We start from the raw sequence: 19,561 nt of genomic DNA, 5'->3' as shown, positions 1-19,561 counted from the left end.
GACACACACATAAAACAAAGTTATGTATTGATCAGCTGACAAAAATGTTGTAACCAGAGGCTTGTAAGAACTTACCCTGTATTTCCCTAGGAACAATGGCTCAATATTTGCCAATTCAGTGTTCTTGGCAAATTTATAGAGGATAACTACCGTGAATAATGAGAACTGAATATATATGAATAATGAGAATTAACTGCATATACATTAATACAAGATATCACTCAGAAAAACCTACAAAATTCTGTTAACACTGTTAAGAATGGGAAAAAACTAAAAATCCACATTAAATATAATTCCTTCACAGAATTACAACTTTAATGCTAATATTGTATTTAATTCATAATAAAATATTTGTAATTCAGTCACATCCTAAATCTTCAGTGCATGACAAGAGTAAAACCTTCAAATCTTGAAACCAGGTCCAAAGTAGTTTTTATAAGTAAATTTAGTTATAATTTTTCCAATATAAAGATAAAATTTATTTTATACTATGGTGAAAAGTATTTTCAAAGTTTAGAACCTAAATATATTCAAAGGCTACACAGAAGCTATATTATATCAATATACAACTCATTTATAATGAGAGGAGTTACAATATTTATTGAGTTTTGTTTTTGTGTTTAGCATATATGTTTTCCTCAAATGCTGGGTTTTGGTGAATTTTTCAGTGGCAAGAAGAAATCTTACACTAAAATAATTAGTACTGCCAAAACTAGCACTAGTATTTTAACTCTGTCAGTAATTTTATCTCCCTTGGTACTTAATCTCAAGAAAGTATTTAAAGATTTGATTAAAATAATGGGTAGAAATACTGAAGTACTGGGACTTCCCTGAAGGTGCAGTGGTTAAGAGTCCACGCTCAATGCAGGGAGTGCAGGTTCGATCCCTGGTTGGGGAACTAAGATCCCACATGATGCGTGGCGTGGCCAAAAACTTTAAAAAAAAAAGAAAAAAAGAAATACCGAAATACTACTATCTACCCACAAAACACAGAAGTTGTATCTTGCATATAATAATCATTCAATAAATGTCTGCTTATTGAACTGAAAAATTAAAACACTATCACGTTTCAAACAGAGGAAAGGTCACTGGATAATTAGCTGACTAACTTAACATGAAACAAAAAAATTACCTTCTATATACTTTAAAAGCCTCTGAGGAGGTAATAAAGGGAATCGAATTGGGTCTAGCACTTCCACCACATGTTTTCTTCTCTTTCCGAGATCTTTCAGAATCCACTGCATTGCAGCTAAGAAGACCTGGTATTCATCCTCGATGCTAAGCTCTTCACTTCGCAAAATTTTGATCAACTGATCTTTTGTAAGTGCCAGGAACTCTTCCCCACTATGAACCTCCAAGAAATGGACATGAATGTAGTTTTCTGTAAATTCCAAAAGATCATGGCAGGCAATCTGCTCAGAGAACTGAAAGATCCCAATGCAGTTCAGTGGATCAATTTGTCCTTTCAGAAATTCACAGCAAAGATTAACAACTTCAGTCAACTGTAGCATGTCTGCTGCAACAATCAGCTCTTGGACATTATTCACTCCTATGTTCACTATACCTAGGGAAGTAAGGAGACAAAATAACCAATAAAATAAAATAAACATTTGACTTATATTCAAAGACCATTATATTCAATACTTGATTCCACTGATAGCTTAGGCTTTGCCGGGTAGATACTAAGTATAAAGGCAACAAAGAACTTGTAGAAAGGTGCAGAACTTAAATGATAATGGTACCCCACATTCATGTAACACTTAACAATGAACCAGGCACAGCATTAATTGCTTTATACATTCACTTAACCCTCACTACAACCCCATATAATAGGGTTTTTTCCCCTTATTATTATTTTTTTAAATTAATTAATTATTTATTTTTGGCTGCACTGGGTCTTCGATGCTGTGTGCGGGCTTTCTAGTTGTACTGAACAGGGGCTACTCTCTGTTGCAGTGCGCAGGCTTCTCATTGTGGTGGCTTCTCTTGCTGTGGAGCATGGGATCTAGGCGCGCAAGCTTTAGTAGTTGCAGCACGCGGGCTCAGTAGTTGTGGCTTGCCGGCTCTAGAGCACAGGCTCAGTAGTTGTGGTGCACTGGCTTAGTTGCTCCGCGGCATGTGGAATCTTCCCGGACCAGGGCTCGAAGCTGTGTCCCCTGCATTGGCAGGTGGATTCTTAACCACTATGCCACCAGGGAAGTCCCCACTTCCATATATGTTTATAATGACTTTGGGAAGACATCAAATACTCAATTATATTTAGAAGGGAAAAAAACCACTGTAATTCTACCTAATAAGGATAAACTCTCCATTCAATCTTAAACTTTCCCTTTATCCCTTTAAAACATTCAACTAAACTATGTGTCTAAAGTTTGTATTCCCAAATAGATTTATAAACTCTGTTGGGGCAAGGCTTGTTCTTTTTGTATTCCCAATGCCTAGCACACACTAGGTGCTCAAAAAAATTATTATATATGAATGAATGGCCAAAGACATTATGGTGAGAGGAAGACTATGGCTTGATGAATGCAAACAGGGGTTTTTTGAAAAGTATAGGAAATGGAATCCACCATGGGAATAAATGGTAGTGGCTGCAGAGAAAACTGCGATAAGACTTAATTGAATGAAATGAGAATTCACTACAAATTTGGAGAAGATAAGATCATAGGTTGTGATGGAAGGTAACTGAATGACTGCTACTGGATGAAACCAAGAGTTACTTGAAAGTACTAAAAAGAATGCCCTACAGCTTAATAAGGCTTTACAGATTATTAAAAGCACTTTTACAGCAACAAAAAAACTAACAACCCAATTGAAAAATTGGCAGAAGACCTAAATAGACATTTCTCCAAAGAAGACATACAGATAGCCATCAGGCACATGAAAAGATGCTCAACATTGCTAATTATTAGAGAAATGCAAATCAAAACTACAATGAGGTACCACCTCATACCAGTCTGAATGGCCATCATAAACAATTCTACAAATAACAAAGGTTGGAGAGAGTGTGGAGGAAAAGGAACCTTCCTACGCTGTTGATGGGAATATAAGTTGGTGCAGCCACTATGGAAAACAGTATGCAGGTTCCTCAAAAAACTAAACATAGAGTTGCCATATGATCCAGCAATTCCACTCCTGGGCATATATTGGGACAAACCTATAATTCAAAAAGATACAAGTACCCCTTTGTTCATGGCAGCACTATTCACAATAGCCAAGACCTGAAAACAACCTAAATGTCCACTGACAGATGAATGGATATATATACAATGGAATACTACTCATCATAAAAAAAAAAAAAAGAAACAGGGACTTCCCTGGCAGTCCAGTGGTTAAGACTCTGTGCTTCCACTGCAAGGAGCACGGGTTCGATCCCTGGTCGTGGAACTAATATCCCTCATGCCTCGAGGCCAAAAATAAATAGATAAATAAATAAAAATAAAAAAGAATTTAAAAATTTCATTTGCAGCAACATGGATGGACCTACAGATTATCATACTCAGTCAGAAAGAGAAAGACATACCATATGATATCACTTATGTGTGAAATCTAAAATATGACACAAATGAACTTACCTACAAAACAGAAACAGACTCACAGACATAGAGAACAGATTTGTGGTTGCCAAGGGGGTGGGGGGTGGGGGAGGGATGGGTTGGGAGTTCGGGATTAGCAGATGCAAACTATTATATACAGAATGGAAAAACAAGGTCCTACTGTATAGCACAGGGAACTATCAATATCTAAGTCAGAAAGAGAAAAACAAATACCATATGCTAATACATATATATGGAATCTAAAAAAAAGGTTCTGATGAACCTAGGGGCAGGACAGGAATAAAGATGCAGATGTAGAGAATGGACTCTTGAGGACACGGGGAGGGGGAAGGGTAAACTGGGACAAAGTGAGAGAGTAGCATTGACATATATACACTACCAAATGTAAAATAGATAGCTGGTGGGAAGCAACTGCATCTCACGGGGAGATAAGCTCAGGGCTTTGTGACCACCTAGAGGGGTGGGATAGGGAGGGTGGGAGGGAGACGCAAGACGGAGGGGATATGGGGATATATGTATACATATAGCTGATTCACTTGTTATACAGCAGAAACTAACACAACACTGTAAAGCAATTATACTCCAAAAAAGATGTTAAAAATAAATAAATAAAATAAAATTCTAGTTCTACCCCAGCAGTATGACCTTCACCTTATGAAATCTAAATATACTTTCTGAGGGTTTAAAAACAAAAGTATTTTTACATTTATTAATATTTATCTCATCTAACCTTCACATGAATTAAAAAGTGCTACTATCCCCAGTTTGTGAATAAGGAGAATGAGGCTCTCACAAGCTCATTTCTATTTTTTAAGTACCTACTTTACATTACTTATAAAACTCTGTAAAGGCACAGGCCACACCTGTCTTGTTTACTATCATATCCCCAGTGCCTAGCTCAAAAAATATATTCACATATATATTGAAAGAATGAATGAATAATTGACTAAAGTTAAATGAAATGCTTTGTATCACACAGCTAGTTAGTGGCAGAGCTAGATCACAAACCCAGGTCATTTGATTTTAAGTGAAGTGCGTAAAAATCTATGGTGAGAAGAATCTGTTAAGACCTATTAGAATTGTGATCGGTTAATAATGTCCAGAGGAGGACTTCCCTGGTGGCGCAGTGGTTGGGAATCTGCTGCCAATGCAGGGGACACAGGCTCGAGCCCTGGTCCGGGAAGATCCCACATGCCACGGAGCAACTAAACCCATGCGCCACAACTACTGAGCCTGTGCTCTAGAGCCCACAAGCCACAACTACTGAGCCCACGTGCCACAGCTACTGAAGCCCGCACGCCTAGAGCCCGTGCTCCACAACAAGAGAAGCCACCGCAGTGAGACGCCTGTGTACTGTGGTGAAGAGTGGCCCCCGCTCACCGCAACTAGAGAACAGCCTGTGCCAGCAAAGAAGACCCAACATAGCCATAATTAATTAATTAATTAAAAAAAATGTCCAGAGGAGAGATTAATAGAATAACAGGTTTTGCTGCCCCATCCCAAAAAAGGAAATGCTATTACAATGAAAATCAAAGATCATATTTTTAAAGAACTAATTGTATCAAAGATTACAAAGTTCCCTGTCCAATAAATACCCAATATTCATTTTCATTTAATCCGTACTAACAGAACCCTTGATTTTGTTGTGAGTGGCAACTGTGTCCTGCTGAAAATTAAATTTCTCATCCTCCCTTGCAGATGGGGTTGAATTTTTTTTTTTTTTTGCTGTATGCGGGCCTCTCGCTGTTGTGGCCTCTCCCAATAGGCTCCGGACGCGCAGGCTCAGCGGCCATGGCTCACGGGCCCAGCCGCTCTGCGGCATGTGGGATCTTCCCGGACCGGGGCACGAACCCGTGTCCCCTGCATCAGCAGGCAGACTCTCAACCACTGCGCCACCAGGGAAGCCCTGGGGGTGGAGTTTTGACTGAGTTTGGCCAACTTGATACAGGTAGCAGTTATTGGGGAGGGCTACCAGAAAAGCTTAAAAAGGGTTAGACTCAGCCGGCAGGTCCTTTTACCTTTTCCTCTTCTGCCTTCCACTGGCTAAAGTTCACGGATCATGAGATTAGAAGCTACAAGCTATAGATGGTGGAGCAAAATGTTGGAAGAATAACGGGCTAGTAATGACATCAAGAAGCCACCATACCAGCCTTGGGATGGCTTCTATGGATTCATTTTTGTTGGAAAAATAAACTCCTGTCTTGTTATTTTATATCTTTTACTAGCAGCCAAATGCTGTTCTTTACTGTTAACCAATTTTACCTTAAATGTCAATATTCTACAACATTATTACCCTCCAGATATGCTCAGTAGCTTTTATTTCTCTAGGTTTTACTACTTTTTAGTCCTTTGATGGAAGTGCTAATCATCAGCAATATGGAGATGATGCCATGAACATTCTCTTTCACTAGATATCTCTTGTTGCTACCATCAGACAGCAGAGGCAGAATAAGCAACTTGTGGAACTTCTTCTGTTTTTATGTTGTTTGACACTAATTGCATTGGATTAATCTGTATTAATTTATACTTTGCAAATAAGAGAAGCAGGGGCATTTATGAAATAGTTTAATCAGCTCACATAAGTCACTTAGAAAAGTGAGGTCAAGAACCCCTCAATGTTAATCTGTACACTAGTCAATAGGCAGAGCTGCACTGCTTTCAGCAGATAAAAGATAATCATTTTTATAATTTATTTTTTTAACATGATAATAATTTTTACAATCGCAAATTAAAAGCTGTTTTCTGAAAATTTCCAAAAAGGAATATGAAACTACACAAAGAAAAGAAATCACCTTGGGACTTCAGTGGTGGTGCAGTGGTTGAGAATCCACTTGCCAATACAGGGGACACGGGTTAGAGCCCTGGTTTCGTCATTTTCCAGGTTTAAATAACATGCTTTAAGTAAACAATACTTTATCAGGCCATATCCCACCAAGTAGTCCTTTAAGGAGAGCAAGGTATATTCTCAAAACTAGAGTGTAAACAAACACAGTCTTTGTTTTCAAACATTTTTTCCTGATTGTAAGAGTAATATATATTCACTACAGAAAAAAACTTTAGGAACTTCCCTGGTGGCGCAGTGATTAAGAATCCGCCTGTCAACAATGCAGGGGACATGGGTTCGATCCCTGGTCCGGGAAGATCCCACATGACGCGGAGCAACTAAGCCTGTGCGCCACAGCTACTGAGCCTGCTCTCTAGAGCCCGTGAGCCACGACTACTGAAGCCCACGTGCCTAGAGCCCGTGCTCCGCAACAAGAGAAGCCACCACAATGAGAAGCCCGCGCACCACAACGAAGAGTAGCTCCTGCTCCCCACAACTAGAGAAAGCCCGTGCACAGCAACGAAGACCGAATGCAGCTAAAAATAAAAAATTAAATCTTTAAAAAAAACTAAAACAAAATAACTTTAAGGCAGAAAAGCACAAAAATGAAAATCACATTTTCCCATACACAGACATACACTTTTTTTTTTTTGGCCGCACTGCACGACTTGCGGGAAGTGTGGAGTCCTAAAGACAGGACCACCAGGAAATCCCTATATTAACATTAATACTTTAGTGTATCTCTTTCAAATCTTTTTTCCATGTATATTTATATTACATATAAGACATATTTTACACTATGGTTTTTGTGTACATTTTATAATGTCATTAAAACTCTTCAAAAACATTTTAAAAATAAAAGTTTGTTTAAATTAATACATGCTGATTATAGACATATTGAGGAAAAAACAAAAAATGGAAAAATAAGAATCTTCCATATTCCATCATTTAGAGATAAACACTTATAAATATTCTAGTCTCTTCCTGTGCACAAATACACAAATGAATTTTTCTTTTTACAAAATTGTGGTGAATCTTATATCCAGATTTTTTTTCACTTAATATATTGCAAACATTCTTCCATGAGAATGTATATGTGTGTGTGTACATATATACAAATATAATTTGTAAGAACTAAAAATTATTCCATTATATATACATGTACCATAATTTATTTAACCATATAACCTACTGAGGGACAATCAAACTGTATTCCATTATATACTATTATAAATAATGTTACAATAAATGTAAATATTTGCCTGTATCACTAATTAATTCCTTAGGATTCCCAGAAAAGGAATACTGGGTCAAAAGATATGAACTTTTCGTTTTGTTTTGATTTTTTTGGCCATGCCATGCAGCATTCAGGGATCTTAGTTCCCCGACCAGGGACTGAACCCGAGCCCCCTGCAGTGGAAGGTGAAGTCTTAACAACAACTGGACCACCAGGCAAGTCCCGATATGAACTTTTTGAAGGCTCATAATAACATATTGTTAAATCAATTTCTATATGTTAGATCAAGTTATATTCCCATAGCAGAACGTGAGTGATTGCATCATTCTTCACTCAAAGCTACAAGTTCACTTAACATACCTGTGTAAATGAAATCTAGAAGTATTTGAAAGATTCCAGCTTCAATTCCTAGAATCTGTACAACATCTTTTGAGGACTCTTTCATTCCTCCAGCGAACAAAGCTGCAAAGTAAGGACTACTGGCAGCCAAAACCAGCCGATGAACTTTGAAAGTTTCCTTTCCAACTTGCAGCTGCACATCACAGAAATGCTGTCCATTTCTCATTTTATTGATCTGGGCCAAGATGAGTTGAGCATGTTTATCTGATGAAAAAGGACTATCACCAGCCTTGGCACAGCCCTCATTAGCCATGATGATGACACATTAATTAAAAGGACTGTTGCCCATAATCTGGTCCCTGAAAAAAAAAAAACCAAAGAGACCAAACAATTTATTTTTGTGTTTAACATGTCTTCTATTCATACATGTATGAAACATTCCCTATCCTCAAGGAGCTTACAATCTATTTAGGGACATAAAAACACATATGAAACAAATAAGGGCTAAATTGTGTGGTACTATTTCTAACAGGGTTTCAAAGAAGGGAATAAATAATGGGGCCTAAAATAATTAGATGGCGCTTCACAGCAGAAATGGAACCTGAACTGGACACTGAGTGACAGTGTATTAAGATATGAGGAGAGGGCATAAACCCTTTTGGGTGGAGTAAAGAAAATGAGGAAAGGCACAAAGATATAAAGATATTTTTGTACACTGCCGTAAGGAAGCATACACGGCAGCCAAAATGAACTTTCAAAAAACAATTGTGATCAGGCCAACTGTCTGCTTAAGATCCTTCAATTTGTACACTTCCCTTAGCACACAAAGCCCTTCAAATTTCACCTCTACCTATCCAGTCCTACCTCCTATAATCCTTTGAACTTAATACTCCAACAAAACCTAACAATTTGCAGTTCTCTAAACACATCTCTTTCATGGCACCCTTCCCCCTCCTTTTCTTTCTGGATCTTTGTTACAAATCAAGACTATTCAAACTTACTTTCCTCCAGGAAATCTTCCCTGTTCCTCTTTCCTCTGGGTTTGGTGCTCACCCTAACCTTACCTATTTTACAGTATATTATCACATTCTACCTTGTTAGACATTTTACCACCCTACTCCCTACACAGACACACAGACACAACAAACACACACACACTCTGAAAGTTATCTGAAAGACAACTCCTTAGGGACTATCTTTCATAGCTGTAGCACCAGTATCTAACATATCTTGTTTTCAAATGTCTGTAAAATAAATGAGCACAAAGAAATAACAATAATAGCTTAGGTTGTTTTTGTTTAATCCTGATAACTTTTCCACACATTATGCCAATTGTAATTCTTACAATAATTAAGAGGCTGGAAGAAAAAGATATTGTTATTTGAAATAAGAGAAGGAAACTGAAGCTCAGTTTCCCAAGGTCACAGAGTTAGTATAATGACAGTCCTGGTATTTAAACCCAGGTCTTCTTACCCTAAATCCTGGGTTTTTCCCATCATATCATGTGCATATAGAGAAGGAGCTTTGAAACCCAAGCATAGCAACTTAACATGAACCTTTACAGGTTTATGGAGAATAAACATGACAATAGTCATGTTTCAGAACTGTTATTTGAGCTTTCAGGGGATGAGCTAAGAGGTAGCAAAGTCTTAGAAAACAGCCTTCCAGCTTTAACAATGAGAATCAAAGGGATAAATCCAAGTTACTTTTTGAATAAAGAAACCATGAGATCCAGTAATATAAGAGATATGGAGATGAAGCACAGGGGAAATCTAAGATGACTAAGGTATTTAGGCATCAAGGAAAATTAGTAATAAGACTGACAGAAATGGTGTGACCTGATGTTAAAGAAAAGGGGGGGCTAAGTTTATAGCATTCAGTCAAACTTATTAAAGTAAAAATAACTAAGCTGATTATCACGATTATCTAGGAATTAACTTATTGAGAAATTTTATTGAAAAGTTCCGAGGTAGCTGCTAAAACTTCACATCAGCATCAACATAAATGTCAACATATTACACTTAACTGGCATATAAAAGCAAACAGTGTATTTGTCTCTACATAGAAATTTGACCTGCAGATATTATTAAACATGGCATGGCTGTCAGGCTTTCTTCTGTTTTAGATTTCTTCCTATCAGCAGATTTTGGACCCAACTGGTTTGTTTAATTACAAGGTACCTCCTCTGCCCCCAACTTCAGGGCATCAAGCACAGCTACTGAACTAAAATGCTGCCTCCTGCTACAAAAAAGTTACTGAATTATCCATCCACTCTGGCAGCCGACAGCAGAAATCCTACTCTATTACTACTACTATTCTTAGTAACTGCTGATACTATCCCACTGCCACTGGAGTACTTCATTCCAAAAGGCGGTACGTGGTATGACCCTATTTCCAAAAGGAAAGAGCATAATTCAGGGACATCGCATACGGATGTAAGGGACGTGCCCCAAGAGACACAAACTTGAAAGGCAGATTATTTAGGAAACGGTGGAGACGCCCAGAGGAAGTAAAGAGGACCTATGTTTAGTGGCCTCGAAGTCACTGCTGCGAGGATCTGGAAGCTGCTTCATTCAGCAAAGCGTGTCAGAAAGAATCCCAGGACTAGCAAGCGTCAAAAAAAATGAGGCTCTTTGTGCTTGACTTGGGGGCTGGACCTGGAGAGCTACCCCCAAGCTGCTGCGACACTAATGGCAGATAAACATTCCGGTGCTACCTAAACGGCGGGGAAGACACCTCAAATACTTCTGGTGACAACAGACGGGCCGGAACTCGGCCTCGGATTCCCCAGTGGGGGCGGGGAGAAGAGCGGCAGGAAGGGACCGGACTAGACGACGTTCCGGGCGAAAACACTTCGATTATTAGAGGCACGCCTGAACGGCAGGAGGAAGCCGGTTCCTGAGGCTCCTCGCACTCTCCTCCTCAAGGATCCCGAGAGCCGGAGACTGCCGAGGAGAAAATTCCCAATCCCGTCAAAGGCGCCCCCGGGACACAGGCCCTTCTTACCCGCCGCTTCCCCTTCCCGCTGGCGCCCGCTCAGGCTCTGCGTGCGCAGCCGCGATAAGCTAGCGCACAGGCGGGGCGGGGAAAGCCCGGCGGGGTGACAAGGCGCGGGTGAATGGGCAGTGCAGATCGTTGAGGGCTTGAGGCGAGGTCCGGCCGGCTGAGGGGGCCTCTCCGCTCCGATGGCAGGGCGGGTTTGCGCGTGCGCTCTGCTCTTTCGTTCACGTAGAGCGGCGGCTCTCGGTGCCGGGCTGCTGCGCCGCTGGGCTCGTGCTTGATTCCCGGAGGGCAATGGCCTTTGGCCAGCTTAAGCTCCCGCCTTCTGGGGCTGGCCGGCTTGCCGTTTCCACGCCGCCTACCCTCTCTCGATTCTTGTGGCGTCTCAGGCAACCAGCGAGCCTCAGTGCTAATGAAAGAGTCGGGATCTCCTCTCCTCACGCAGCCTATGACGCTGCTCCCCAGGAAGTCAACAACTGGCTGGCTAAACGGCTTGCAGTTTGCACCTCCAGGCCCATCCATCCTTCCAAAGCTCCTGACTGCCCCACGGAGGGAACACACAGAGTAGAATTCAATGTTACCCACACCCAAGATCTGGACAAAGTCATTTCTGCAGTGAAAGGAATTGCAGGTGTATATGTCACTTCTTTTTCTGCTAGGTACAATATATTTTCCTTTTTTGTGTGTATTAATTTGTAAGAATCTTTCTTACAAATTCTATAACACTGTTATTTAAGTTTACAACAAATCATTTTCCTAGGTCGGTTTACAAAGCAGCATACTTCTCATTTGCATGTGGGTCACTGAGGAGGAGAACTATGGGATTTTTTCAAAACAGTAAAGATGGTGAGTAGCGCACACACAGACACACACAAAAAAACACCCCCACATCACCGCACCCTTCACGCAGGGCTGGGCGCTTCTCTGTTCCTTACCATTCACTCAGATCACTTTGAGTCTCTGCCTGACTGAGCCCCGCGCTATGAGTGGATGTCTACTTTGAGTGAAGGGACAACTCAAAACGTCCAGTTATTTAAACTGTTGAACCTCATAATATGGCACATTTAAAAATGGCTTTCAAACTTTCGGACTCCAGCTCACAGTGAACAAAAACATTCTACATCAAACCGGATACCACATACCTACCACACAGATAGATATACATATCTGAAACAAAAATTTCACAAAACTCTTGTTGGGGAGGGGGAAATTTCCCCCTCTACTCATCTTGATTTCTTGTGTCTGGACTAATAATAAAATTGACACAAGACAGTTTAACAGGAAAAAAAAGAAATTTAGTTGTTCACAGGGAGGACTCATAGAAAGGGGCTTAAGAAGTGGCCAAAGCAGACAGCTTTTATATATTTAAACAGAGAAACAATCAATTTATGAAGAATTGACAGGACAAAGAAACTAGGTTTTGGGAGTTCAATTAGCGAAGAATCTAAACAGTTTGGGCTTGGGGTAGTAAATGGGAGGAAGTAACAAGGTTTGTTTATACAGGCTTGTTGACCTGAATTCCCTATCTCTGGAGATAAGAGTGTCCTTCTACCTCCAAATGCAGGGAGTGCACCTTTCACCTGAGAGATTTATTTCCTGCTTTCAGGGAGATAGAAAGGAGGGTTAGAGTGTCTCTCTTGCGTTGGCCATCTCTTAAGTTACTTTAATTCAAAAAAATTGGGACTTCCCTGGTGGTGCAGTGGTTAAGAATCTGCCTGCCAATGCAGGGGACATGGGTTTGAGCCCTGGTCTGGGAAGATCCCACATGCCACAGAGCAACTAAGCCCATGCACCACAACCACTGAGCCTGCATGCCAAAACTACTGAAGCCTGTGCACCTAGAGCCGGTGCTCCACAGCAAGAGAAGCCACCACGATGAGAAGCCCACGCACTGCAGCAAAGAGTAGCCCCAGCTCACTTCAACTAGAGAAAGCCTACCTACAGCAACAAAGACCCAACGTGGCCAAAAATAAATAAATAAAATAGATTAAAAAAAAAAAGATCAATATGCCATTGAGGTACATTTTGGGGCAACCTACCCTGGGCCCCAACACTTATTTATATTTACTACCAGCAATGCACTAAATTTCTATTGCTTCTTTTTGATTTCATTACCCAAAAAATGCTGAAAGGGAACTGTTGTAAGGAAAAATTGTCAAAGACTTGGAAATGAGCAAAAGAAATTACTTTTCAGTGTAAGCCTGGGCATTGTCTAGCAGACACTGGAAGAATTTGAATGCATAGGGATGTCTTTCTGTTGACTAAGATCTTTTACAAGAAAACTGGTAATATTTAGAAGAATTCTTGTCCACGTCGGAGAAAAGATACCTTCAAACATTACATTTTATTGACCTATAGGGTATTAAACCACTTTGCCTCTGTTAGTGAATTCATTTCAATATTCTTGTTTCTTAGCAAATTCGTACAACATTCCTGTAACATTTTACTGGCTCACTCATTAATTAACGAGATAAATAACATTTTGACGTGTTTATTTTATATTCCTATGAAAATCGTCGGTTTACCTTTCAGAAAATTATACCTCAGCACCACTAAAATTAATTTCACAATTTACTATTGTATTGCACCTAGCAATATGAAAACTGGTGCTTAGAGCATATACCTAGGAGCAGAATTGCTGGAACATTCGATATGTGCATCTTCAATTTCATTAGAAAATACTTCTTATCCAAACTCATTTTTCCAGTTTACATTTCCACCAGCAGCAAATGAGAGTTGCCTGGCTTCACATCCTTGCCAACACCTAGTATCATCAGATGTTTCGATATTGTATAATCTGATGAGTGTAAAATGGTATTTTATTTTTATTATAATTTACATTCCCTGATTATTAATGAAATCAGGCAGTAAAAAGATGTTTATAAGCTGCTATGGACTGAATTTTGTCCCCCCACAACTTGTATGTTGAAGCCCTAATTCCCAATGTGATGATATTTGGAGGTGGGGCTTGAGGGAGTTAATTAGGATTAGATGAGATCATGAGGATGGGGCCCTCATGATGGGATTAGTGCCCTTATAAGAAGAGACACCAGAGCATGCTTGCTCTCCCTCACTCCACCCACACATGCATGATAGAAGGCCATGTAAGTGTCTAGTGAAAAGGTGGCCAACTAGCCCCCATTTGCATAAAGAAGCAGTCATAAGAGCACATAGGGAGATGATGGCTGCCTATCACCAAGTCGAGAGAGAGAAGTCGCAGAATGAAACCTACCTGGCTGGCAACTTGATCTTGGATTTTCCAGTCTCCAGAACTGTGAGAAATAAATTTCTGTTGTTTAAGCTAGGGGTCTGCAACCCCTGGTCCGTGGAGTGGTACCGGTCCACAGCTTGTTAGGAACCCGGCTGCACAGCAGGAGGTGGGCACTGAGGAGCAAAGCTTCATCTGCCGCTCCCCATCGCTCCCATTACCACCTGAACCATCTCCCCTCCCACCCCCGTGGAAAAGTTGTCTTCCACAAAACCAGTCCCTGATGCCAAAAATGTTAGAGACCACTGATTTAAGTGACCTAGTCTGTGGAATTTTGTTATGGCAGTCAAAGCAAACTAATACATAGGCCAGTTAAGTTTCCTTTTGTGTAGAATGGCTATACATGTGTTTTGCCCAGTTTTCCATTGAATTTTTAGTTTCTTATTTAGGATGTTTTTTGATTATATGTGTTGTCAATTTTTTATTCATTATCTCTCTCTTTTTTTTTTTGGCCACACTGTGTGGCTTGTGGGATCTTAGTTCCCTGACCAGGGATCGAACCCGTGCCCCCTGCGATGGAAGCACAGAGTCCTAACCACTGGACCACCAGGGAATTTCCTTCGTTGTCTCTTTTAATGAACAGAAATTTATAATTTTACCAGTGTATTAGTCTATTTATTTATGTTTTGCACTTTTCGTATATTGCCTAAGAAATTCTTCTCCTCCCCAATGTTATAAAGATATTATATTATATTTTCTTCTAAAAGTGTTATAATGTCTCTTTTCACATTTACTTCTTTAAGTCACTAGGAATTAATTTTTGAGTATGGATTGGGATAGGGATCCAATTTTTTTCCCCATATGAATAACTAATTGTCACAACATTATTTACTGAATATTTCATATTTCCTCACTAATCTTCAATGCTAGCTCTTTCCCATTTTATGTTTCCTTTTGGGCTGGAATCAGTTCTCTATTCAGTTACATTGGTCTATTCATACATGCCCTGCTGCTTTAATTACTATACTTTTGTAATGGGTCTTGATACCTGGTAGAATAAGTTTCCCTGTCTTGTTCTTCTTCAGTGGTGTCTTGGCTATTCTTGGAACACCTGGTTCTTCCACATAGATTTTAGAACCAACCTGTCAAGTTTCACACACAAATACATACAAGGGGGGAAGGAGAGGTTCTACTAATATTTCAATAAACCTATAGGACAATTTGGAGAGAATTAACACCTTCATAATATTGAATACTTTTATCCATTAATAAAATTAAATTTTAGAAAAGTTTAAAGTTTTATATTTTTATTCATAAGGGTCTTATATATCTTTTATTAACTTTATTCCTGAGTACTTTCTCTTTGTACTATTATAAATAATATCTTTTTAAGATTACATTTTGTTTGTTGGGGTACTTCTGTGTGTTGATTTTATGGACAAAACAACATTACTTAATTCACTTATTAATTAAAAAATTATCCATAGGGGCTTTGGGATTTTTCTGTGTAAATAATCATATCATCTGCACATATGACAGTTTTGCTTCTTTTTTTCCAAACCTTATACTTTATGTTTATTTTTCTTGTCTTACTCAGCTAGCTAAGATCTCCAGTGTGAGGTTGACTGCAGATGCAGAGTAGTGTAGGTATTAATGCATAGACTTTGGAGCCAAATGCCTAAGTACAAAATTTAGCCCTGCCACTGAGTCCTTAAGCAATCTATTTAACTTTTCTTGAAACTCAGATTTCTCAAGTTAAACAATGCCTAATTATTGTACTTCATATCATTGTTGTAAGGATTAATTTAACATATATAAAGCAGTTAGTATCTAGCAACTGTTAGCACTTTAAAATTATTAATAAAACAAAAATAGCAATAATAGGGACTTCCCTGGTGGTCCAGTGGTTAAAAGTGCACGCTTCCATTGCAGGGGACTCAGGTTCAGTCCCTGTTCAGGGAACTAAGATCCCTCATGCCATGCGGCGTGGCCAAAAAATTAAAAACATTCGTTTTAATTTTTTAAAAAAAGTAATAATAAATCAAGTATCCTTACACAGGTCCTGATTTTAAATAATAGTTTACTATTAAATATAATGTTTGCTGTAGGTTATTTTTTGGTAGGCTTATATTTATCAGGTAGTTCCCTTCAAATCCATCTACAACTACTACAATTAGTACTACTACAACTGATAGCGATGATAATACTGAACACATATGGTATTTGTTATGCTTTTAATCCCTAAATTTATTGCATCTCCTGAGTATTTCATGAATTGCCTTTTAGCAAACACCTTTTTTGTATCTTTTTTTAAAAACTGAAGTATAGTTGATTTACAATGTTGTGTTAGTTTCAGGTATACGGCAAAGTGATTCTTTCTATATATATTCTTTTTCAGATTCTTTTCCATTATCGGTTATTACGAGATATTGAATATAGTTCCCTGTGCTATACAGTAGGTCCTTGTTATTTATCTGTTTCATATATAATAGTGTGTATCTGTTAATTCCAAACTCCTAATTTATCCCTCCCCCTGCCTTTCCCTTTTGGTAACCACAAGTTTACTTTCTATGTCTATGAGTCTGTTTCTTTTTTGTAAATAAGTTCATTTGTATCACTTTTTTTTAGATTCCACATATAAGTAATATCATGTGATATTTGTCTTTCTCTGACTGACTTCACTTTAGTATGATAATTTCTAGGTCCATCCACACTGCTGCAAATGACATTATTTCATTCTTTTTTATGGCTGAGTAATATTTTATATACATATAATGGAATATATATATACTCCATTGAAATATATAGATATATATATTACATCTTCTTTATCCATTCATCTGTTGATGGACACTTAGGTTGCTCCCATGTCTTGGCTATTGTAAATAGTGGTGCTATGAATTCTGTATCTGTTTAGATGATCATATGATTTTTCTTCTTTAGCCTGTTAATGTGCTAAATTGCATTAATAGGTTTTTTTTTTTTTTTTTTAATAGGTTTTTTAATGCTAAAATAATCTTCATTTCTGATGCAAATTTCACTTGGTCCTCATGTGTTTATCATTAACTTAACATTGCTGGATTTACTTTGCTAACACTTTTTAAAAATATATTTATTTATTTATTTGGCTGCACCAGGTCTTAGTTGCAGCATCTGGGATCTTTGTTGTGGCATGTGGACTCTTAGTTGCGGCATGCATGTGAGATCTAGTTCCCTGACCAGGGATCAAACCCAGGCCCCCTGCATTGGGAGCACATAATCTTAACCATTGAACCAACAGGGAAATCCTGCTGAGATTTTGCTTAGAATATGTGCATCAATATTCATGAGTGAGCCTAACCTTTAATTTTCCTTTGTTATACTACTCTTTTATGATTTAAGTATCAGTATTATACTAACTAACCCCTGACATGGTTTTAGGAGTGTTTTTCCTTTTTCTTTTTTTTTTTTCTCTACATGAGTCTGAGTAAGATTGGAATTGAGTAAGATAGAAGCTGTTGAACTTGCCTGTAAAAATATATGGATCTGTTGTTTTCTTTGTGCAAAGATTTTTTTCAATCTCTATCGCATTTTCTCTTTATTCTTGAGCAATTTTGCTAATTTATATTTTTCTATAAATTTGTTCTATTTAATTAAAATTTCAAATTCATTCACAGACAATGAAACAACAACATTGTTAACAATATTCTCAAATTTTAATCTCTGCTATTATCTATAGTCATGGCTCCTTTTTCATATTTATTTACGAATCTTTTTTTCTTGATAAATCCTGCCACAGGTTTCTCAATCTCATTATTCTTTTCAGAGAACTGACTTTTGACTTTGTTGATCCTCTCCACTTTATCTTTGTTTCCTACCTCATTATTTTCTGTTTGTATGTTTATTATTTCCTTATTTTAGCTTTCATTGGATTTATTCTTTTCTTCTTTATCAGTTTAAGTTTTTCATTTGCTTAGTTCCTGACTTTTCAGTCTTTCTTATTTTAAAATATAGGTTTAAGGCTATAAATTTCTGTCTAAATATCGCTTATAATGTAAGCATGAATAGTACCCCTGGGAGTTAGGTAACAAAGTAGCCCTGTTGGTTATAGATAGAAAAGAGGTAGAACTGACTACTGAAACATTGTTAAATTTCCTGGCAGTAGTGCTTAAAAACTCAGGCTCTGAAATCAGAATGTCTGAGTTGAAAACTTAGACTCTGACTCTTACTAGCTGTGTGACTTTTGGCTAGTTACTTAACTTCTCTACGTTTCAGTTTCTTCATTAGTAAAATGGAATGAATATCTATCTACTTATGGTGGTGTTATAAGTATGAAATGAGTTAATGCATGTAAAGTATTTATGCCATTTTCAGGAATAAACATTAGCTCTTACTTTTCTTACATGTCTTTGTTTGTTGAAATGAGTGACCATGAATTTAGAGTGGCATCAGTCTACCCAGCTGAATGATTTTTCTTCAGCAGTGCTCCACAACCTGCCTGGATGCAGAAAATCAACCATTTGAATTGATCTAGGGTTAAGGTTTTGCTAGGTAGGTACTATGAAAAGAAAATCGGTCAAGGACCTTGAGAATGTTAATAAGATAGTGGTTGAATGGACTAGAAGAGTCCTTCTCAGAAGCCACAAGAAACTTGTTCAGTGTAGCATGACAACATACTCGAGGCCCCCAGATTAAGTCCTAAGTCTACCATTTGCGGAGATTCTCCTCTTGGTAATTTTCTATTTTTACTGAACTGAGGAAGGAAGAGAAAGGAGTCATGATAGTGAGCTTCACTCACTCATTTATTCAACCAGTGCTTAATGAGTGTCCACAATGTGCCTGGCACTTCAGGTCGTGGCGATATAGCAGTGAACAAAACAAAGTTCTTGCTTTTGTGGGATTACATGCTAGTTGGGGAGGCAGAAAATAAACAAATAAATGAATAAATATGATATGTCGGGATGATAAGTGTTATGAAGAAGAATAAAGAAGGATAAGAGAATAGAGAGTGACATATTGAGGAAGGGAGTGCTGTTCTAGACAATGTGATCAGGGACAGCCTTCTAAGAAGATAACATTTGATCAGAGGCCTGCTTGGAGAGAGAGACCATGTAGAGGAGAATTCTAGGCAGATAGAAAAGTAAACACAAAGGTCCTATGGTGAGAATATGCTTAGAATGTTTAAGGAACAAGGAAGCCATTGTTACTAGAGAAACATTAGCAAGGGGGAAGAGGCTCATAGGATATGAAGGCAGATGGGTAGCTAGGAGCAGTATCATGTAGTGCTCTGTATGCCAGTAGAAGACTTTTGGCTTTTCTTCTGAGTGAAATAATTATTCTATTTGTTTAGTTTTGTTGTTATTTGTTTTGTTTTGTATGACAAATGGCTCTCACACATTTCTGTATATAAAACCCCA

General features: G+C 38.4%; 1 protein-coding gene across 4 annotated transcripts in view; it reads right to left on the bottom strand.

Annotated features, from left to right (window-relative positions):
- The window catches only part of IPP (intracisternal A particle-promoted polypeptide), a 39,512-nt gene extending 28,044 nt beyond the window's left edge, over positions 1 to 11,468 (bottom strand). For 2 of the 4 annotated variants that reach the window (XM_024746173.1, XM_024746175.1), the window contains exons 1-3: positions 10,964 to 11,468; positions 7,979 to 8,316; positions 1,133 to 1,564 (exon numbers count right to left, since the gene is read on the bottom strand). In XM_024746173.1, the coding sequence (XP_024601941.1) occupies positions 1,133 to 1,564; positions 7,979 to 8,270 (724 nt within the window). In that variant the 5' untranslated portion in view covers positions 8,271 to 8,316; positions 10,964 to 11,468. Of the gene's footprint in view, positions 1 to 1,132; positions 1,565 to 7,978; positions 8,317 to 10,673; positions 10,941 to 10,963 lie in introns of those variants that run through there. The other 2 variants (XM_024746174.1, XM_024746176.1) reach the window with 2 other exon arrangements.
- Positions 11,469 to 19,561: the final 8,093 nt, after the last annotated feature.

Source organism: Neophocaena asiaeorientalis, unplaced genomic scaffold, assembly GCF_003031525.2.
Source record: "Neophocaena asiaeorientalis asiaeorientalis breed wild unplaced genomic scaffold, Neophocaena_asiaeorientalis_V1.1 scaffold51, whole genome shotgun sequence".
In the NCBI taxonomy this organism is placed as follows: Eukaryota; Metazoa; Chordata; class Mammalia; order Artiodactyla; family Phocoenidae; genus Neophocaena; species Neophocaena asiaeorientalis.
This window is presented reverse-complemented; position numbering and strand designations above follow the sequence as displayed.